Source organism: Phytophthora cinnamomi (genome assembly GCF_018691715.1).
Source record: "Phytophthora cinnamomi strain GKB4 chromosome Unknown Contig53, whole genome shotgun sequence".
NCBI classification, from domain to species: Eukaryota; Oomycota; class Peronosporomycetes; order Peronosporales; family Peronosporaceae; genus Phytophthora; species Phytophthora cinnamomi.
In genome coordinates, this window is record NW_027150986.1 from 1,928,123 (window position 1) to 1,945,151 (window position 17,029).

Here is a 17,029-nt window from a genome sequence, read left to right on the forward strand (position 1 = left end):
GACCAAAACTAGCAAATTGCTAGTTTTGCTAGTAGCAATACACAAGTAGGTTTTCCTGATTCCGTCCCGAAGTCAGATGGGCTTCCTCAGCCCACTTCGCTTGCTCAGGCTGCTTCGACACGAGAAAATTCCGTGACCATGCCTGGGTGGAGTCCACCAGTCCACCGTGGACTGAGTCAGCAAGGAACCGTGAGCTTCGCTGTGAACTTCACAATGTGAAGCGTGTTCACAAACACGACAACGGCACGACCTTGGCTAGTGTTAGCAACGGCAGCTCCACGCCACCATTTTGCCGACATTCTACTGACGTTAGCACACTCGAACAACATGCACGTAGTGTCTTCTGGTAGCAATTTGACTTTATTACGACGAGATGTTGGCTGGGAAGACCCCTCCCCAGACACGACCTACGTACGATAGCACGCTTGCTCCCCCCGTTGGACGACACGCCCACTGCAGTGCGCGCGTTCCTAAATGCAAACTACCGACAGGAAAAAAGCGATCGCGAGACCGCGGACGCTACCAACGCCTCCCAGGTCGCTTATCCAGGAGGAAGACGCGAAACGTCAACCTCTACGTCGTCAGCCTCGTCCAGAAGCGTGCGCGTGGCGCCCTCGAACGTCGAGAGGTCGCCCAGCTTGTCGGTCACGCTGGTGCTGCGCGCCATGGCGATGACACCGCTGCGGTGGATCTCCGTGATGCCCAGGGGCTTCAGCAGGTCCAGGAAGGCCTCAATACGGCCAGGGGTGCCGGCCAGCTGCACCATGACCTGGTGCGGTCGCACGTCAATGACCTTGGCGTCGAACAGGTTGGCAAGCTCCACCACCTCAGCGCGAGATCCAGCCTCTGCATGTAGCAGCAACACACACGGCCAGCGTTAGCCCCTGCACTAGATTCCGGGGGTAAGGTAGCATTATCAGCAGTGAGGGCGTACCGGCAGTAGACACCTTAGCCAGCATCAGGTCGCGCTCGACGTAGTTCTTTTCGGCGTTCTTGCCGCTGCTCAAGATGTTGACCACAGCCACGTACACGACGTCCTCCAGCTGCTTCTTCATCTGCACCACCACAAAGTCCGTACCAGGAGTAGTTAGTCTCTTGCCTCCCCTCCCTAAAGCTCTTTTTCGACTTTCCGTACGTTGACAACGCTCTGGGCAGTGCCGTTGACGACCACCGTCATGCGAGAGAGCTCCTCGACCTCCGTGCGGCCCACCACGAGGCTGTCAATGTTGTACCCTGCATCAAACAGACACCCACGCCCAGCTCAGTCCCTGTCGTCTTCACTTTGAGGAGCGGATCCTAGAGAAGCCTCGCGTATCTATCTACCTCGGGCGGCGAAGAGGTTGGCGATCTCGGCCAGACAGCCGGGCTGGTTGACCACGAGCGCGGCGATCACGTGGCGCTGGCTCTGCTCCGCCACGCTCAGCGAGCGCGAGAAGAACTTGGGGGCGGCGCAGGAAGGCGCGATGGCGGCCGCAGACCGCGGGAACGCGCGGCGCGCCAGGGGCAGCACAGACCTCCTCAGCATCTCGGCGAATGTCGAAGTGTGGCGTCTGAAGCTCGTGGTCCCAGTTCTACGTCGGGTTTTGGAAAACGGCGTGTCTGCGCAAACAGTGGACAAGTTCGAAGCGGCCACGGTACCTCCCTCCGCACCGGAAAAGTACCGGATCTCTCGATTTCAAAATCACAGCTATTACGGTAAACTTCAAAATGCGCAAACACACTGTTCACAAGAAAATGATCGTGGCGCTGGCCTGGACGCTGCTCGCCTGGGCGTGCAGTGGCGCATCGGAGGCTTATCTTGCGGCGGCCGCGGCTCCAGCTCGTCATGAACTCGTGTACGAACCCGACACCGCCGTTTTTGCCGAGCTAAGGGGCCCAGTAGAGCCCTTGGGCGACTCGGATGGCTTGGATATCGACGCCCTGCTCGCCAACATGACGATCCGTCAGAAGGCAGCGCAAATGACGCAGATGGACATCTATTCCATGATGAACGGCGACGAGAGAGACCCGAAGAAGGCTCTGAGGCGCGAGGTGGTGGCTCGGTACGCCCGCGCAGGCGTAGGCTCCATCCTCAACAGTCCATTCGCGGGGGGGCCCGTGGGCGGACGCACCGGCTGGAGCGCCAGCGAGTGGAGAACGGTGATACAGCAGATCCACCAGATCTACAAGGAGGAGGGGGCGGCAGTGCCCATGCTCTACGGAGTGGACACCATCCATGGCGCCACATACGTGCAGGGCGCGACGCTCTTTGGCCAGCCCATCAGTGCTGCAGCCTCGTTCAACCCCGAGTTGGTGCACCGCATGGGTGCCGTGGCTGCGAAAGACACACTGAGCGCGGGCATCCCATGGATTTTCAGTCCTGTACTGGGCATTGCAGTGCAGCCCAAGTGGTCTCGAGTGTACGAGACGTTTGGCGAAGACCCACTGGTGTCGTCCGTCATGGGAGCGGCGCTTATCAAAGGCCTGCAGAGTTCGGGCAAGGTGGCGGCCTGCATGAAGCACTTTATTGGGTACTCCAACGTCCGTGAGGGGCTGGACCGCGCGGACAACGCCATTACCGACTGGGAACTTGTCAACTACTACGCGCCGTCGTTCCTCGCTGCAGTCCAAGCTGGCGTGCGCACCGCTATGGAGAGTTATGTGTCGGTGAACGGTGTCCCTGTGATTGCCAGCAAAAAACTACTTGTTGATTTGCTGCGACAGGATATGAACTTCACAGGTCTGCTGGTCTCGGACTACAGCGAAGTTGACCGCATGTACTCGGAACACCATTTAGTACCGAGCGTGGCGGATGCCGTTCGCGTCACCCTGCAAGAAACGTCTCTCGACATGAACATGTCACCTGACTTGCAGGCCTTTGGCGATACGATCGAGTCGCTAGTTGCACATGGGCTTCTGTCAGAGACCCGTCTTGACGAGTCTGTTCGGCGCATTTTGAAGACGAAGCGCGATCTGGGCCTACTCGACTCGAGCTACTATGACGACTTTGCCCAGGATGGTATGGACATTGACGAAGGCGTCGGCATCTCAGCCGACCAAGAGGACGCTCTGAAGCTGGCCCAGGAGTCCGTCATCTTGCTTGAGAATCGCAACGCTGCACTTCCCATTGATCTGGAAAAGACCACCAGCGTGTTTGTCACCGGCCCCGTGTCAGACAACAAAGGCTTTCAATGCGGTGGGTGGTCCGTCTTCTGGCAAGGATCCAGCGATTCGGCTCTCTTCCCGAACGGAGCCACGTTCAAGGAAGCAGTGCAGGCGAAAGCAGCCGGGCGAACGCAGGTTGAGCACTTGGAAGTGGTCAGCATCGATGGCACGGTCAACCCGCAGGATTTCCAGCGCGGGATGCAGCTTGCTGCCAAGAGCGACTACACCATTGTCGTGCTAGGTGAGCGCAACTACGCCGAGAAAACTGGTGATCTGCTTGGCAGTATGGCGCTACCCGCCGGACAGTTGTGGTACCTCCAAGAGCTCTCACGGCTCAACTCTACAAAGGTGATCGTCGTGCTGGTCTCAGGGCGTCCTCGTTTGCTGGAGGGAGCGCACGATCACGCCGACGCGGTCATTCTAAGCATGCTGCCCTGCGAGCAAGGCGGTCAGGCGCTAGCAGACGTGATTTTCGGCGACGTGAACCCGTCGGCGCGGCTGCCAATTACCTATCCTGCCCGCGGCACGCAGCTACTGCCGTACTTTCACCGGGTCAACACCCGCTGCCAGCCGTATGATGAGTGTCCGGTTCAGTGGGAGTTTGGCCACGGTCTCAGTTACAGCAGGTTCGAGTACTCGGCGCTTCGGCTCAACACCACGCAGGTGCATGCAACGTCGGGAGCGTTGGAGGTCGGCGTCACCGTGACGAACCGCGGCACTCGCCCGGGCAAGGAGGCCGTGCTGCTGTTTGTGGCGCAGAAGTTCCGTCGGGCGTCGGTGCCCGAGACGAGGATGCTCAAGGCGTTCAAGAAGCTGGAGACGCTGGCGCCCGATGCCAGCCAGGACGTCTCGTTCGTGCTCACGCCCGAGCACTGGAGCTACTACGAGCCGCACGTCGTGGGACGCGGCTTTCAGCGGCGCGCCGAGCCCGGCGAATTCGTCATCTCGCTGCTGCCGTCGTCGTCGACGGGCAGCTCGACACCGGCCAGTAACGACGCCGATAGATCCAGCCAGACGAAGTCGCGCGGCGCACCCGGCGGCATGCCCTCCTTGGTCTCGGAGGCGGTGACCGCAGCAGCGGCGCCGCTAAGCGTTTCGTTCTATGTGGTGTAATGGCCATAGCGGCCTCGGGCGAGAGTTGCCAGGGCAGTTAATTCTACTTGCAGCGTAGCGCATATCGTCGTTTCTTGCGTGGCAGCTCAGACGCGGCGGCGCGCGGCGTGGCCGCTTTGGCTCGAGCACGACGCGCGCCTCGCCTCAGCCCAGCGGAATAAGAGGCTCAGCTGAGCGCTCACCCGGCAACACCACAGCCACGAGCGCCGCCATTAGCCTCGGGCGCTCTATCGAGCTGCTGCAGCATTTTCAGCCCTAAATTCGGCGCTCGATGACCACCAGCGTCAACTTCAACTTGTGTGAGCAGCCCGCGTCTTTGCCGTATCCGCCGCTATAAATGCTGCCATTTAATGCGGCGAGCTGGCGTCGACATGGCTGGCGGGAACTAAGGTTATCTCTGGGAAGGAGCCGCCCGACAAGACCTCGCCGTTGGGACCGCTGCGGACACCTTGGACCAGGCCATTATCGCCCCAACGGCCGCGTGACCGAGTCCGACTCCTCCCACTCTCCGCCGAGCCAGCTCACACAGCAAAAGCGCGGGCAGAGAAGCCTTCCATTGAGCCCGCAGATCCCCGTCACAACGCCTTACGCAACGAGCCGAGCTGACCTCCGTCCAGCGCCCCGGACGCACGCTCTCTAAGTCGCTCCAGCCCAAGCCAAACGACAGAAAGAAACGCCGAGCAACCGGCGAGGAAAGGCGCGGCAAGCCCGCTGGAATCGCGGCGGAAGGCACGGCATAAAGCGATCCCCGCGCGCCAGGGGCTAACGGACCGCGGCGAATAAGACCCCGCTGGCTGCGCGAGCACGCACTTGTCAACTGGCCACGAGCGCGCCGATCGCCCCTCCTCCGTCTGCTGCGTCGCTGCCGACATGACGCAACGCGAGCTGTCCTCGCTCATGGCGGGCGCCGCCGGCTACACGGAAGCCCAGCTGGTGGTGCTCGTGCTGGGCGTCGTGGTGGTGGCCGTGGCGCTGCTGTCCTACTTCGTGGTGGCGCCCGAGTACGAGAAGCACCTCGACAAGCAGTACGCGGCGCTCGTGCACGCCTCCTCGGAGCGGCAGCTGCACAACCAGCAGGCGCACGAGCTGCTGCTCGCGCGCATCAAGCTGCGCAAGCACAAGTCGCTCGGCGCCTGGGACATCGAGTCCGGCTCCAGCGACGACGACGGCCTGGGCCGCTGCACGCTGCAGCGCCGCCACTCGCACGTGCGGCCGCCCCCGGCCAGCGTCTCGTCGCCGCGGGACATGATCATCGAGGCGGCGCAGGTCGCGCGCAGGGAACGCAACGCCCGGCGCCGCAAGAGCGAGAGCGACGCGCTCAAGCAAGCCAACATCCAGCGGGCAGACATGCTGCGCCGCCGCGTCCTGCTGCGGAAGCTCGAGGAAGAGATCGCGGGGACCGTCAAGGCGAACGAGGAGGCCCAGGCCGCGGCGACCAGCAACAACCCGACCTTGGCCACCATACGGAGGCTCTCGAGCAACACGCTCGACCTGAGCGACGACCGGCTCAAGATGCTGCAGGAGCACCCGGCAGACTGCGTCGAAGAGCTGAAGGTGCTCGCCCGAGCGCAGTCGCCTGCAGCCTCGTCGCCGTTGGTCGATAACTCAACCATGACAAAGAGCAAGTTCGACAGCCCGCCGGACCTCCTCGAAGTGAAGCGAGCGTTGAACGTGCTGCACGACGTGCTGAGCTTCTACCTGTCGGTGGACCACCGCGACATGAACAAGCTCACGGTGTTCTGCAACTCGTTGCTGCAGCACGATGGTCTCAACCGACTGCGAGCGTTCGAGGCGTCACGCGACCAGGACGTGCGCGCGCTGTCGAACTCCATTATCGAGAAGGCGGTGCCCGCCATTTGGCACTAAGAAGGGCGCGCCTCCTCCTTCCAATTATCTATGAACCCCCGGCTTCCCGGCCCATGTAGAGCTCAAGCAGTGCACCTCTCAAGTATTAGTAAGTAAGTAAATAGCTCGCCGGAAGCACTTAAGCATGAATAACTACCGTCTCAATCTCGTGCTCAAAATTCATACTTGACATTGTTCACTAGTCGCCGCTCATCTACTTGTGCTTGAAAGACGCCGCAATCTCTTGCAGCGAGCACGACAGCACCGTCCGCAGCACCAAACGCGAGATGGATCCACCACAGAGCAGCACTCGGCCAGCGGCGGACGGCGTGAGCTTGGAGTTCCACAGGATCAGCGTCTTGGCCTGCGCGGGGGCCACCACCGTGGTGTCTGCCACGAACTGTACGAGCCCCACGTGGTCGCTCAGCAGCAGTGGGCCGCTCTTCTTGATGCTGTAGCGCACGCTCGAGATCCGGTCCGAGCTGTCAGGTGCGCCCGCCGACAGGATCTGCTCCTCGACGCCGAGCGACACGAGGCGCCGGTGGCCCACGAGGCCGCGGCCCTCGCCAGGCTTCAACGTGGAACCGCGGCCCACCCACTCCATGCGCAGCCACGCGTCGAACGCCTCATCCACCGACGCGTTCACCAGCTGCGAGAGCGCCAGCTCCTGGCCGTCATTCTCCGCATAGGCCTCGAAGCCGGCGGCGTCCACGTACCGGTCCGCCATCGTCTGCGAGGGAATTCACAAGTGCATACGGAAACGTAAATGGCGGTCCGTGGTTGGCCGTTAATGAGGATGTTGAAGTGGTCGGATATCGACGAATGGAAATAGCCCCGTGAGAAGCGTTTTGGCCAATAGCCAATGGCTAATTGTATCCGCCGCGGTTACAAGGGCTCTTGCGGCGCGAGTGTCTCCAGTGGCGCCAGAGGATCCATCTTCGTGGAGGAGCTGTTGCGCACTTGCGGCGAGCGTGTCTCCATCTTCGTACAGGAACACCAAGGCTGGCACGCAGTACTTTAAGTATGTATTTGAATTTCTTGCCGGACCAGCGCTCTATGTAGTTCTACGCGTGCAGCCGCTGTCGCTCGCTAGTCCAAGTGCCTAGCGGCCCTGGAGGCGGCGTTTGCAGCCAGAGTGCCCAAGAAGCCCTGCAGCGCCGAGCGCAGCACGAGCTTGACCAACCCGCCGCAGCAGAGCAGATACCCCAGCGCCGTGGGCTCCGTCTTGAGCGACCAGATCACGAGCGTCGCCGGCGTGCTCTCGGGCGACGCCGCCACGTCCACGAACTGCACGAAGGCGAGGTGGTTCTGCAGCGGAAGCAGCCCGAAGTTGCGGATCTTGTAGCAGATGGACGGGATCTTGGAGCGGTCTCGACGCGCAGCCGCAAGACTCGGCCGGCCGCCGTCGCTGTCCACCTCCTCGTCGATCGGCAACCCGGCCGACAGAATTTCCTCCTCGATGCCTAGCTCGACGCGGCGTACGTGGCCGACGTAGCCCCGGCCCACGCCCGCGTGCAGCTCCGAGCCGCCAGCCAGCCAAACTTCCTCCAGCCACGCGTCGAAGACCTCGGAGGGGGAGCCAACGACGCACTCGGACACTACCAGCTCCTGGCCTTTGTTGCTCTGGTACTCTTCGAAGGCCTGCACGTCCGCATAGCGCGTGGGGTCCAGGTGGCTGCGGCGCATGGGGTGGGGTGCACACACGTACTTGAGAACTTCCTGCTGTGCTTCCTCCTGATATTTGGCCAATGAGATGGCGCGCAGGGATAATGGAGTGCGAGGGATGGTGTCGTGCTGGCTGGAGGCTGTGGACGAGCTCTCTGGTATTTGGCCTGCTCATTCATTACACTACCGGCTATGAGTTGGTCGCCTGCTTGGCAGTTGACTTGGCTAGCGACCGTAAGAACGTTTTCAGCGCCGTGCGGAAGATCAGGCGCACAAGTCCGCCGCAGTGCAGCCAGGTGCAGACCCTGGACATTTCGGTCTTCACGGTCCAAACCACGAGGGTATTCGGCATCCGGCCTGCTGTGTCCATCGCGTCGACGAAGCGCACCATGGCGAGGTGGCTTTCGAGCGGGAAGGGGCCAGGCTTGCGCACTCGATAGCAGATTGTCGGGATCTTGTTGTCGTCCTGGTCGGGTGTTGGCTCTTCGGGTAGCCCCGCCGAGAGGATCTCCTCCTCCACGCCGAGGGGAACACGCCGCACGCTGCCGACGTATCCGCGGCCAGCACCTTCGTGCACTTGATCCCCGCCTGCGAGCCAGACATCGCGAATCCACGCATCGAAAACCGCGGAGGGTGAGCCCGCCGCCAGCTCGGACAACTCGAACTCCTGACCAGCATGGCGTTCGTAAGTCTCCACAGCTTGGGCGTCAATGTAGCGTTCGTTTGTAAGACGGGCAGCCGACTTCATCGCGCAAGGCAATCGCGCGAGCTGATGAACTCGACTGGGAAGCGCGAGGACCCTTGTGCCTAGGATTTGCACAGTTTCCCAACCGAAAGCTGCATGAAGGTGCGAATCACTTGGAAGGATACTTGTCATCAACTCGATTTATTTATTTTATTTTATGGACTTCCTGATAATTTACAGCGTCTCCTTGAAGGCATTTCGTTGACGGCTGGCGTAGATAACTCCAATTACAGTGAAGAAGATGGTGGCAACGGCGACCGCGATGCCTAGGATAATCCAGTTATCCGGCGACAATCCAACAAACTCGACAGCGCCGCCTCCGTCGACCACAGTGCGCGCTGCCCCAGCCAGAGCTCCTGTAGGGATCACAGGGAACACACTGAGCCCACAATTAATCTTCGAGTCCATGGCCAGCCGCACGAAGCCCTTCTCGCCCCACGACGCGCCGTACGAGTTCTTGAGAACCCAATAGTCTGTGTCGCCACTCGACCCATAGCCGACGAGTACCAACGCGTGGTCAATATCTCCGCTGGATGCGAAGTTTCCGTCATTCGGGCACGTGTAAACGCCGCCCTTGTACGCGTCGAAGGACCCGCCTGAGTTAATAGCCACCGAGACAGGCTGCTTCTGCAGCGCGAGCTTGAGCAACTCGGTCGCGTCGCTGCTGATATCACAAGACGTCCCCACCACCTGCTCCCACCCAGATATGCTCGCAGCAGCATCGTCCGTTGACGAGTTGTCGCAAGCTGCTGCAAGCTTGGCGGCAGATGCCTGCGAGGTGTCCTCTTCGTTGTAAGGCAGGTCCAGTTGGCTCAACAGGGACCAGTGCAGCTGCGCTGCATCGGCGAAGGCGGCGTGGGTCATGCCTCCATTGCACCCGTTGTTCTTCGAGCCCCAGATCATCTTGCTCTGCAGCCACGAGGACCCGTCCACGCCTCCTTCAGCCCAGCAGTAGTCGAACGTGGCCGTCATCTCCCTTGAGCTGCACTCCAGGAACTGCTGGGGCGACAATGACTGCGGCGTTGTGCCTGCGTTCACGACCACCGCCGTCTCGATGCTGTCTGCGGCCGCAAAGGCCCAGCAGCTACCGCACTGATTCTGGCTCTTGACGTCGGTGCAGATGCTGGTGTTGTGCGAGTTGTCCGTCGAGCACCAGTCCAGCGTCTCGCGCAACTGGAGCGTCGAGTTAACGAGGCGGCGTTGCTCCGCCAACCGGCGTTGGCGTTGACGCAGCGCCGCCTGATGCTCTTGGCCCACGAAGTCCGAGGGCGACAACCTCCTGTCGCCGTCATGGTACAGGTGTCTGGAGTTGACGCCCATGGCGTACGAGAAGGCCCAGTCCCGTGCCGCCGCGTGCTGGTGTACCTGCTGTAGGTAGTCCACGTGCGCCTCCATCCGGCGCCGGAACTCGCTCGGACCCGCGCCCATTCCTTCGTCCTGCAGGAACTGCGTCACCATGGCGTCGGCAGACACCGCTGCGCCGTCGCGATCCGCCCACAGACACCGCGTGCCCTCGCAGCTCAGCAGCGTGCCGAAGGTGGACGGATCCAGCGCCTGCGTCGCGACGGCCGGCATTGCCAGAGCGAGCCACTTGGTCCAGGTCGGCGCCATGCTCCCGAGTGCGCGCTCTGCTCAGTTGACCCGCTCGCCGCCTTCCGAATGGCTAGAGCAGGTGGCGGACCACTTGGGGACTGCGGCGGGAGCCGGAGATGGCCGCTGCGCGAGATGTGGAATTGTGATTGTTGCAGCCTCGTTTGCTGACGGTGTTTGATTGCAGTGGCATACAAACTTCAAGTGTAGGGTGAGTCAAGCGAGTCTTTTTGCGGTGAAGCAAATGGACCGGGCTGGCACCGGCAGCCGGCAACCACCATCGGTTGCTGTCTATGGGCGGCGGCACTCCATCATCGCCTCCGCTCAGGATGACCAGGTTATTGTGGGAACTTTGGGACGCGGGGGTATTCGTTGAAGCATCCCGTGAGTATGGGATGCAATGCATCGTGCATGTCGACGAGCTGCGTCAAACGCGGCGCGGCTGGCGAGAGGCAAGAGAGCGACCATGCGGCCGCAGGCCTGGATTCTCGGCCACGCTCGCCTCGAACACATGAACGCCCTGGTAAGCCCGCCCGGCTTTGGTTTGAAAGAGAGAGCAGGCGCGCTGGCTCGCTTCGTTTTGCGGTAATCAGCATCCAACTTGCACTACATGTATTTTAATACGTAGCTGCTGGCGAGTACCGTAGACTACGGTCCGTAGTGGCCTCCAAGCCAGAGCTCAAAAATATAAAACGCTTCCCTGCATTATCGTCCTAGCTTGCCGCGGGCGTGTTCGACGCCGCGTACATGGCCGAGTTCTGTGCGCGAAGGGTCTTCAACTTCCGTTGAGAGACCCCGATGCCCACGGCCGTGGTTACCAGCGTGAACAGAGTGGTCACCGCGGCAACGACGATCCACGACGTTGGGCTGAGCCCAACGAATATCTTGTCGCCGCCGCTGTCAACGCTGGTGCTCGCCTGGGCACCGGCCTTCGCACCGGTGGGGACGACGGGGAAGACGTTCAACCCGCAGTTGATCTTGGCGTCCGCCACGAGCTTGATGAAGCCGCTGTCGCCCCACGAGCTGCCGTACGAATTCTTGAGGATCCAGTAATCGCCGACCGATGAGTCGGTGCCGTAGCCCACGAGCAGCAGCGCGTGGTTGAGGTCGTTCTTGGACGCCATGTCCCCGTTGTTGGGGCAGTTGTAGAACCCGCCGGCGTACTCGCCAAAGCCGCCGTTCGACGTGATAGCCACGGCAATGGGCTGCTTCTCCAGCGCCGAGCGTAGTAGTGTAGTACAGTTGTTGGAAGCCGTGCAGTCGGCACCCACGATCTGCTCCCATCCCGTAATGCTCGCTGCAGCTTTGTCCGCACTAACGGTGCACACGGAAGAAGTGTTGGTAGCGGACGAGCTCCTTGAACTCGAGTCGTCGTAGGGCATGGTCAACTCCGTCACCAGGCCCCAACCATTCTGAGCTGCGTCCATGAAGGCGCCGTGCGTCATGCCTCCATTGCAGCCGTCGTTCTGCGACTCCCATTTGATCTCGGACTGCATCCAACTGGCGCCGTTCACGCCGCTGTCCGAGGCCCAGCAATACTCAAACGTTTGGGTCGTCTGCAACGTGCTGCATGTCAGGAATTGCTGCGGCGATAGGGACACAGCCGCCGAAGCGTTCTCTGCAATGACTACAGCCGTCTCGATCGCGTCCGCGGCAACGAACGACCAGCAACTTCCGCAGCTCTTCTGGCTCTTGACGGGCGAGCAAACACTGTGGCCCATGGAGTTGTCGCTGTCGCACCAGTTCCAGTACTCCGAGCTGCCGGAGCTGGACACCGTGCTGCTGTTCGTACTGTTTGCTGCAGCCTGGAGGCGGCGCGCGTGCGCCGAGAAAACTTCCTGGTCGACGAACTCCTCGGGAGTGAGCTTGCGCTTGGTGGACGAGGTCAAATGGCGCTCGCTCACGCCCATTTGATACGAGAACTCGTGCCCAATATTTTTCGCGTACATGTTCACGTCTGCACGAGAACAGCACCTTGTGAGATGATCGATAGCGACTGCGAACAGCAAAAAAAAATCTTACCTTCGATGTACGTCATGTGTTCCTGCAAGTTGCGTCGGTATGCGTCTCTGTCGCTGTAGGCCACGTAGTTGCGCTCGATGTGGAGCTCCCGCAGTGTGCGCGAGTCCACGACCTCTCCGTTTTCGCCAGCCCAAAGGCACGGCAGGTCAGCCGAGCGAACTGCCGGGCAGTCCACGAGAGCGCCAAGAGATCGGTCTGTGGTCTGGGCGGCGGCAGCGACAGCAGCTTGGAGTGCCATTATTGCAATCAGGACGCGCATCGTTCCGAGCTTTTGCCGTCTCAGTGGCTAATCTCGCACTGGCAGTGGACCAAGTCCAACACCTCGCACTGGCAGTGGACCAAGTCCAACACCTCTGTTCGTAAAGGCTGGCCAGGTGGTGTTGAGAAAAGCTCAAGGTGAGCACGTGAACCCACAAATTTTTAATCCTCGCAATGGACAGATTCGGCACGCGAGGTTTTGGTGTTTGCCGTAAACCAGGAGAGGGCCAGCGACGGCAGCACTCCCTGATTTCGCTATCGCTGAACAGCTACAGAGCAGGTAACGTCCCCACTTGTCGCTTTCGCGATGGAGCTCGTTCTAATGGTTAACATCGCTTTATTGTTTTGGATCAAATAGGAAGGTACATGAGGTCAAAATGCGCTGGTATCGCCATGACAAAGTGGCCTTCGCGGTCCCGCCGCCATGCGCCGCGAGGCTAGCGTGCCACCGCTTGAGCGTTGTTCTGGTTACGAGCCGCGTACATTGCCGAGTTCTGCTTGCGGATCGTCTTGAGCTTCCGGTTCGAGATGAGCATGCCGATGGCCGTCGTCACCACCGTGAAGATCGTCGTCACTGCCGCTACGGCAATCCACGCTGTCGGGCTCAGGCCCACGAAGATCTTGTCGCCGCCGCTGTCGACGCTGGTGCTCGCCGCGGCACCGGCCGTGGCGCCCGTGGGGATGACGGGGAAGATGTTCAGGCCGCAGTTCACCTTGGCGTCAGCAACCAGCTTCATGAAGCCGCTGGCGCCCCAGGAGCTGCCGTACGAGTTCTTGAGGATCCAGTAGTCGCCCTCCGTGGAGTCCGTGCCGTATCCCACAAGCAGCAGGGCGTGGTTCACATCGTCCTTCGAAGACAGGTCGCCGTTGTTCGGGCAGTTGTAGAACCCGCCAGCGTAGTCACCGAACGGGTCCTCCGAGTTGATCGCGACGGCAATCGGCTGCTTCTCGAGAGCTGAGCGCAGCAAGATCGTGCAGTTGCTGGAAGCCGTACATTCCGCGCCGACAATCTGCTCCCAACCCGTGATGCTGGCCGCCGTTTCATTCGCACTCACCGAGCACGCCGACGAGGCGTTGTTGGACGACGTGCTGCTCGAGCCAGAGTCGTCGTAGGGCATGGTCAGCTCCGTCACCAGGCCCCACGAGTTCTGCGCGGCATCGATGAAGGCGCCGTGCGTCATGCCACCGTTGCAGCCGTTGTTCTGCGACTCCCACTTGATCGACGTCTCCATCCAAGTGGCTCCATCCACGCCACTGTCCGACGCCCAGCAGTAGTCGAACGTCTGCGTCGTCTCCAGCGTGCTGCACGTCAGGAACTGCTGCGGCGAGAGCGACACGGCCGCCGACGCGTTCTCCGCGATCACCACAGCAGTCTCGATGGCATCCGCCGCGGCAAAGGCCCAGCAACTGCCGCAGTTCTGCTGGCTCTTGACGGACGAGCAGACGCTGTAGCCGAACGAGTTGTCCGTGTCGCACCAGTTCCAGTACTCGGAGCTGCCGACGCTCGACACCGTGCTGGTCCCCGTGGCTGTGCTGCCGCTGGCCTCCGCCACGAGGCGGCGGGAGCGCGCCGACTTGATTTCCTGGTCCACGAGCTGCTGCGGCGAGAGTCTGCGCCGCGGCGACGACGTCAGGTGCCGCTCGTTCACGCCCATGTGGTACGAGAACTCGTGGCCCACGCTCTTGGCGTACATGAGCACGTCTTCGATGTAGGTCATGTGCGCCTGCAGGTTGCGGCGCAGGGGATCGCGGCCGCCGAAGGACACGAGGTTGCGCTGCACGAACAGCTCCCGCAGGGTCTTCGAGTCGACGACCTCGCCGTTCTCGCCCGCCCAGAGGCACGGGGACGCGGCCGAGCGCACGGCGGGGCAGTCCACGAGCGCGCCGAGCGAGCGCTCCGTGGTCTGCGCGGCGGAGGCGGCGACGGCGGCCGCGGAGAGCGCGAGGAGAGACGCCTGGACGCGCATGTCGGTCGAGCGATTCGAGGGATAATTAGGACTGCGGCCAGCTCCGCTGTCTCTCTCTCTATGGCAGTTGGACACAAATACTCTCCGAAGTGATATCCTGGGATCGAGCACCTCTGTATTACGATTTCTGTAGATAAGAGGTCGTCAAGTATGTTACGACTATATTTTGTGCGATATAACCTGACCCCAAAGCTGGTACAGTTGAGTTGAATTCCAGTAGTAGTAATACCTCTGGTTTGTGAAAAATTGTACCTCTACTGTTCGGCTGTATCACGATCGCGAGAACGAAGTGAGTCAGGGCTTCGCTCGACTTGCATCGGAGACCGCGTCGACGTCCTCTGTTGTTGCGCTGGTAAGCAGGGGGTGGCTCTCATCAATTTAGGGCTCATGCACGGCAAGCCAAGCCTTCCTATGAGTCACACGGGAGCAGAGACTTCCACCTCATCCGAAAATCCAGGACCGTTGACACCTGCGGCCCGCACTTGCACTGCGGGCGGGTGCGTTTGACTTGCGTTACCAGTGCCGGGCATGCGCAGGTGCTGCCCACCGCCCTTGAAACTTATTTTTTTCACTTGGCCATCCGCTGGACAAGCTGCTCGTTGCTGGTGTTGGTTGAGTGAGCAACGAGGATCTACATGGCTACATGATGACTTGCGATCAGGGGGCCTGATTCAGGACATTCGTATGTGCTGCCTGCTCTAGCTGCAGTCAAGACTTCGCTTTCCAGGCGCGTACGTACCTACCTCACAGCTGGCCGGCCGAAGTAGGGTAATGTATGGTACCCTTGACAACGGCGCAACTTCTTCTTCTGGATGGCAACTTTGTGCCTGCTTTCGGCTGCACGTAATACCGGATTGATGTTGCCGCCATCTTGGTGGCGCTGACACCAGCGCACGGCTGCCGACCCTGATGCAAACTCGCTCGAAGTGGTTTCCAGCACTTGTTGCCAACAAGTTGTCGGTGGTCCAGCTGGTGCTCTGTTGCCATCTCTGCAGTCGCGCAGCAGGGGATGGGTCGCTTCAACCAAGCAGAGTCTGAAGTTGTCGTTTGCGGCTTGCCAGCGCTGACAGCAATGCTTGACTCGCCTCGCCTTGCAGGTCTCTCCAGCAAGTCGACAAGCTTCGCGCATTCTGGGTGAGCTTGCGTGATGGTCCATGATGAGTCCGAGCCGCGGGGCAAGGTGTCGGCCTTGCATAGAGGCGATGAATCTCGCCTCGCGATTCAATCACTCGGAAGTGATTGAATTTTCGCAGCAGATGCGGCCTTGTGCCTAGCCTGCTGGTCAACAAAGCCAAGCCCATTTCGCTGCTGCTGTCTGCGCTTTCGACGGTTCAGCAGTTAAACCGGGCGCCGTCACCTCATGGCGCTCCTGTGCGCGGGCAAAGACGCCCGCGTCGAATCCACCACGAGCAGCAGATCCGATGCTCCAGCAGGCGGTTGACGGTCTCTGACCACCGCATCCTCCTCGATGATCTCATTCTCGCTTTCGCAGCCCCTCGAAGAGCTATCAGCACCTTGGTCAACACCTTTCTCCTCGTTGAAGACGATGGCGACCCAGACTGGCGTGAAGGAGGAGGCCCCGCTGCAGATGAAGGCGGTGATCGAGCCGCAGTGGACGCGTTTCCTTGCGGGTGGCGCGGCGTCGGCGACGGCCGAGCTGCTGACGCTGCCGATCGACATCACGAAGGTGCGGCTGCAGGCGCAGCGGTCCGGCCCGACTGCGGGTGGCAAGCCCGCGGTGCACTACAACGGCATGCTCCACGCGGCGCAGACTATGATTAAGCAGGAGGGTCCTGCATCGCTCTGGAACGGAGCCACACCCGCGCTGCTGCGTCAGGTGTCGTACACGAGCATCTGCATGGTGCTCTACGAGCCGCTACGCAACTTTTTCGGTGCCAACGCAGCGCAGGGCGCGAACGGTGAGGTGCCGTTCATCAACAAGTTCCTGGCCGGCGGCTGCGCCGGCGCCATTGGTATCAGCATCGCAAACCCGTACGTTGTGTCCTCGGTCTGGCGTTGAATTCGATGGAGGTGTGCTGATCGCAGGGTGTTGTTGTTTGAATCTATAGCGTGGATGTCATCAAGGTGCGCATGCAGGCGGACCGCTCGGGCAAGTTGTATCGTGGAGTGGGCGACGCGTTCACCATGATCTACCAGCGCGAAGGACTGCGCGGGTTCCTCCGCGGCATGCCGCCGAACATCCAGCGCGGCTTCATTGTGAACGCCGCCGAGCTGGGCACGTACGACCACAGCAAGGAGCTCTTGATATCGTCCGGGCTGCTGAAGGAGGGCGTGCTGGCGCACACCGGCGCCAGCTGCGTGGCAGGCTTCGCTGGTGCGGCGGCATCCAACCCGTACGTGCTCTTGCTTGCTTCAACGTGGTTTGAAGGCGTCGACGTTGACCTTCTGTTTGTGGTGATGGTTTTCGTTGTAGGATCGACGTGGTCAAGACCCGCTTGATGAGCCAGCCGACGGACGCGAGCGGCAAGGGCCTGCACTACAAGGGCATGATTGACTGTGTGCGGAAGACGTTCCACGAAGGTGGCTTCGCCGCCTTCTACAAGGGCTTTATCCCGAACTGGATGCGCAAGGCGCCTTGGTGTGTGGTGTTCTTCGTTTCGTACGAGAAGTACCGCAAGGCGCTCACGCCAAGCGACGAAGAGCTGTAGACGCTCGCCTG

General features: G+C 61.0%; 8 protein-coding genes across 9 annotated transcripts; 3 read left to right on the forward strand and 5 right to left on the reverse strand.

Annotated features, from left to right (window-relative positions):
* Window positions 1-541: 541 nt before the first annotated feature.
* IUM83_00545 (acetolactate synthase, small subunit) lies at window positions 542-1,525 on the reverse strand (the record flags this gene model as incomplete). The annotated part of the gene is made up of 4 exons (XM_067924323.1): window positions 542-846; window positions 935-1,055; window positions 1,136-1,233; window positions 1,324-1,525. The coding sequence occupies 4 exons, from the start codon at window positions 1,523-1,525 to the stop codon at window positions 542-544; spliced, it is 726 nt and encodes a 241-aa protein (XP_067788959.1).
* A 209-nt stretch (window positions 1,526-1,734) lies between these two features.
* On the forward strand, window positions 1,735-4,257 carry IUM83_00546 (Lysosomal beta glucosidase; the record flags this gene model as incomplete). Its single annotated transcript, XM_067924324.1, has 1 exon — window positions 1,735-4,257. One exon carries the CDS (start codon window positions 1,735-1,737, stop codon window positions 4,255-4,257), a length of 2,523 nt encoding a protein of 840 aa, XP_067788570.1.
* Window positions 4,258-5,127: 870 nt separating this feature from the next.
* Window positions 5,128-6,123, forward strand: IUM83_00547 (Ferric reduction oxidase 7; the record flags this gene model as incomplete). The annotated part of the gene is made up of 1 exon (XM_067924325.1): window positions 5,128-6,123. One exon carries the CDS (start codon window positions 5,128-5,130, stop codon window positions 6,121-6,123), a length of 996 nt encoding a protein of 331 aa, XP_067788597.1.
* Window positions 6,124-6,316: 193 nt separating this feature from the next.
* Window positions 6,317-6,829, reverse strand: IUM83_00548 (Cysteine protease; the record flags this gene model as incomplete). Its single annotated transcript, XM_067924326.1, has 1 exon — window positions 6,317-6,829. The coding sequence occupies one exon, from the start codon at window positions 6,827-6,829 to the stop codon at window positions 6,317-6,319; it is 513 nt and encodes a 170-aa protein (XP_067788965.1).
* A 362-nt stretch (window positions 6,830-7,191) lies between these two features.
* Window positions 7,192-7,788, reverse strand: IUM83_00549 (NADPH oxidase 1; the record flags this gene model as incomplete). Of its 2 annotated transcripts, none has more annotated exons than XM_067924328.1 (1): window positions 7,192-7,788. In XM_067924328.1, one exon carries the CDS (start codon window positions 7,786-7,788, stop codon window positions 7,192-7,194), a length of 597 nt encoding a protein of 198 aa, XP_067788963.1. The 2 variants fall into 2 exon arrangements, with proteins under 2 accessions (XP_067788963.1, XP_067788964.1); XM_067924327.1 differs by having other exon boundaries at window positions 7,192-7,707.
* A 169-nt stretch (window positions 7,789-7,957) lies between these two features.
* On the reverse strand, window positions 7,958-10,123 carry IUM83_00550 (putative cysteine protease family C01A; the record flags this gene model as incomplete). The annotated part of the gene is made up of 2 exons (XM_067924329.1): window positions 7,958-8,434; window positions 9,623-10,123. The coding sequence occupies 2 exons, from the start codon at window positions 10,121-10,123 to the stop codon at window positions 7,958-7,960; spliced, it is 978 nt and encodes a 325-aa protein (XP_067788430.1).
* A 1,552-nt stretch (window positions 10,124-11,675) lies between these two features.
* IUM83_00551 (putative cysteine protease family C01A) lies at window positions 11,676-14,349 on the reverse strand (the record flags this gene model as incomplete). The annotated part of the gene is made up of 4 exons (XM_067924330.1): window positions 11,676-11,685; window positions 11,843-12,059; window positions 12,125-12,326; window positions 13,438-14,349. The coding sequence occupies 4 exons, from the start codon at window positions 14,347-14,349 to the stop codon at window positions 11,676-11,678; spliced, it is 1,341 nt and encodes a 446-aa protein (XP_067789068.1).
* Window positions 14,350-15,796: 1,447 nt separating this feature from the next.
* IUM83_00552 (mitochondrial uncoupling protein 4) lies at window positions 15,797-17,018 on the forward strand (the record flags this gene model as incomplete). Its single annotated transcript, XM_067924331.1, has 3 exons — window positions 15,797-16,341; window positions 16,419-16,703; window positions 16,784-17,018. The coding sequence occupies 3 exons, from the start codon at window positions 15,797-15,799 to the stop codon at window positions 17,016-17,018; spliced, it is 1,065 nt and encodes a 354-aa protein (XP_067788715.1).
* Between the last annotated feature and the right edge of the window lie 11 nt (window positions 17,019-17,029).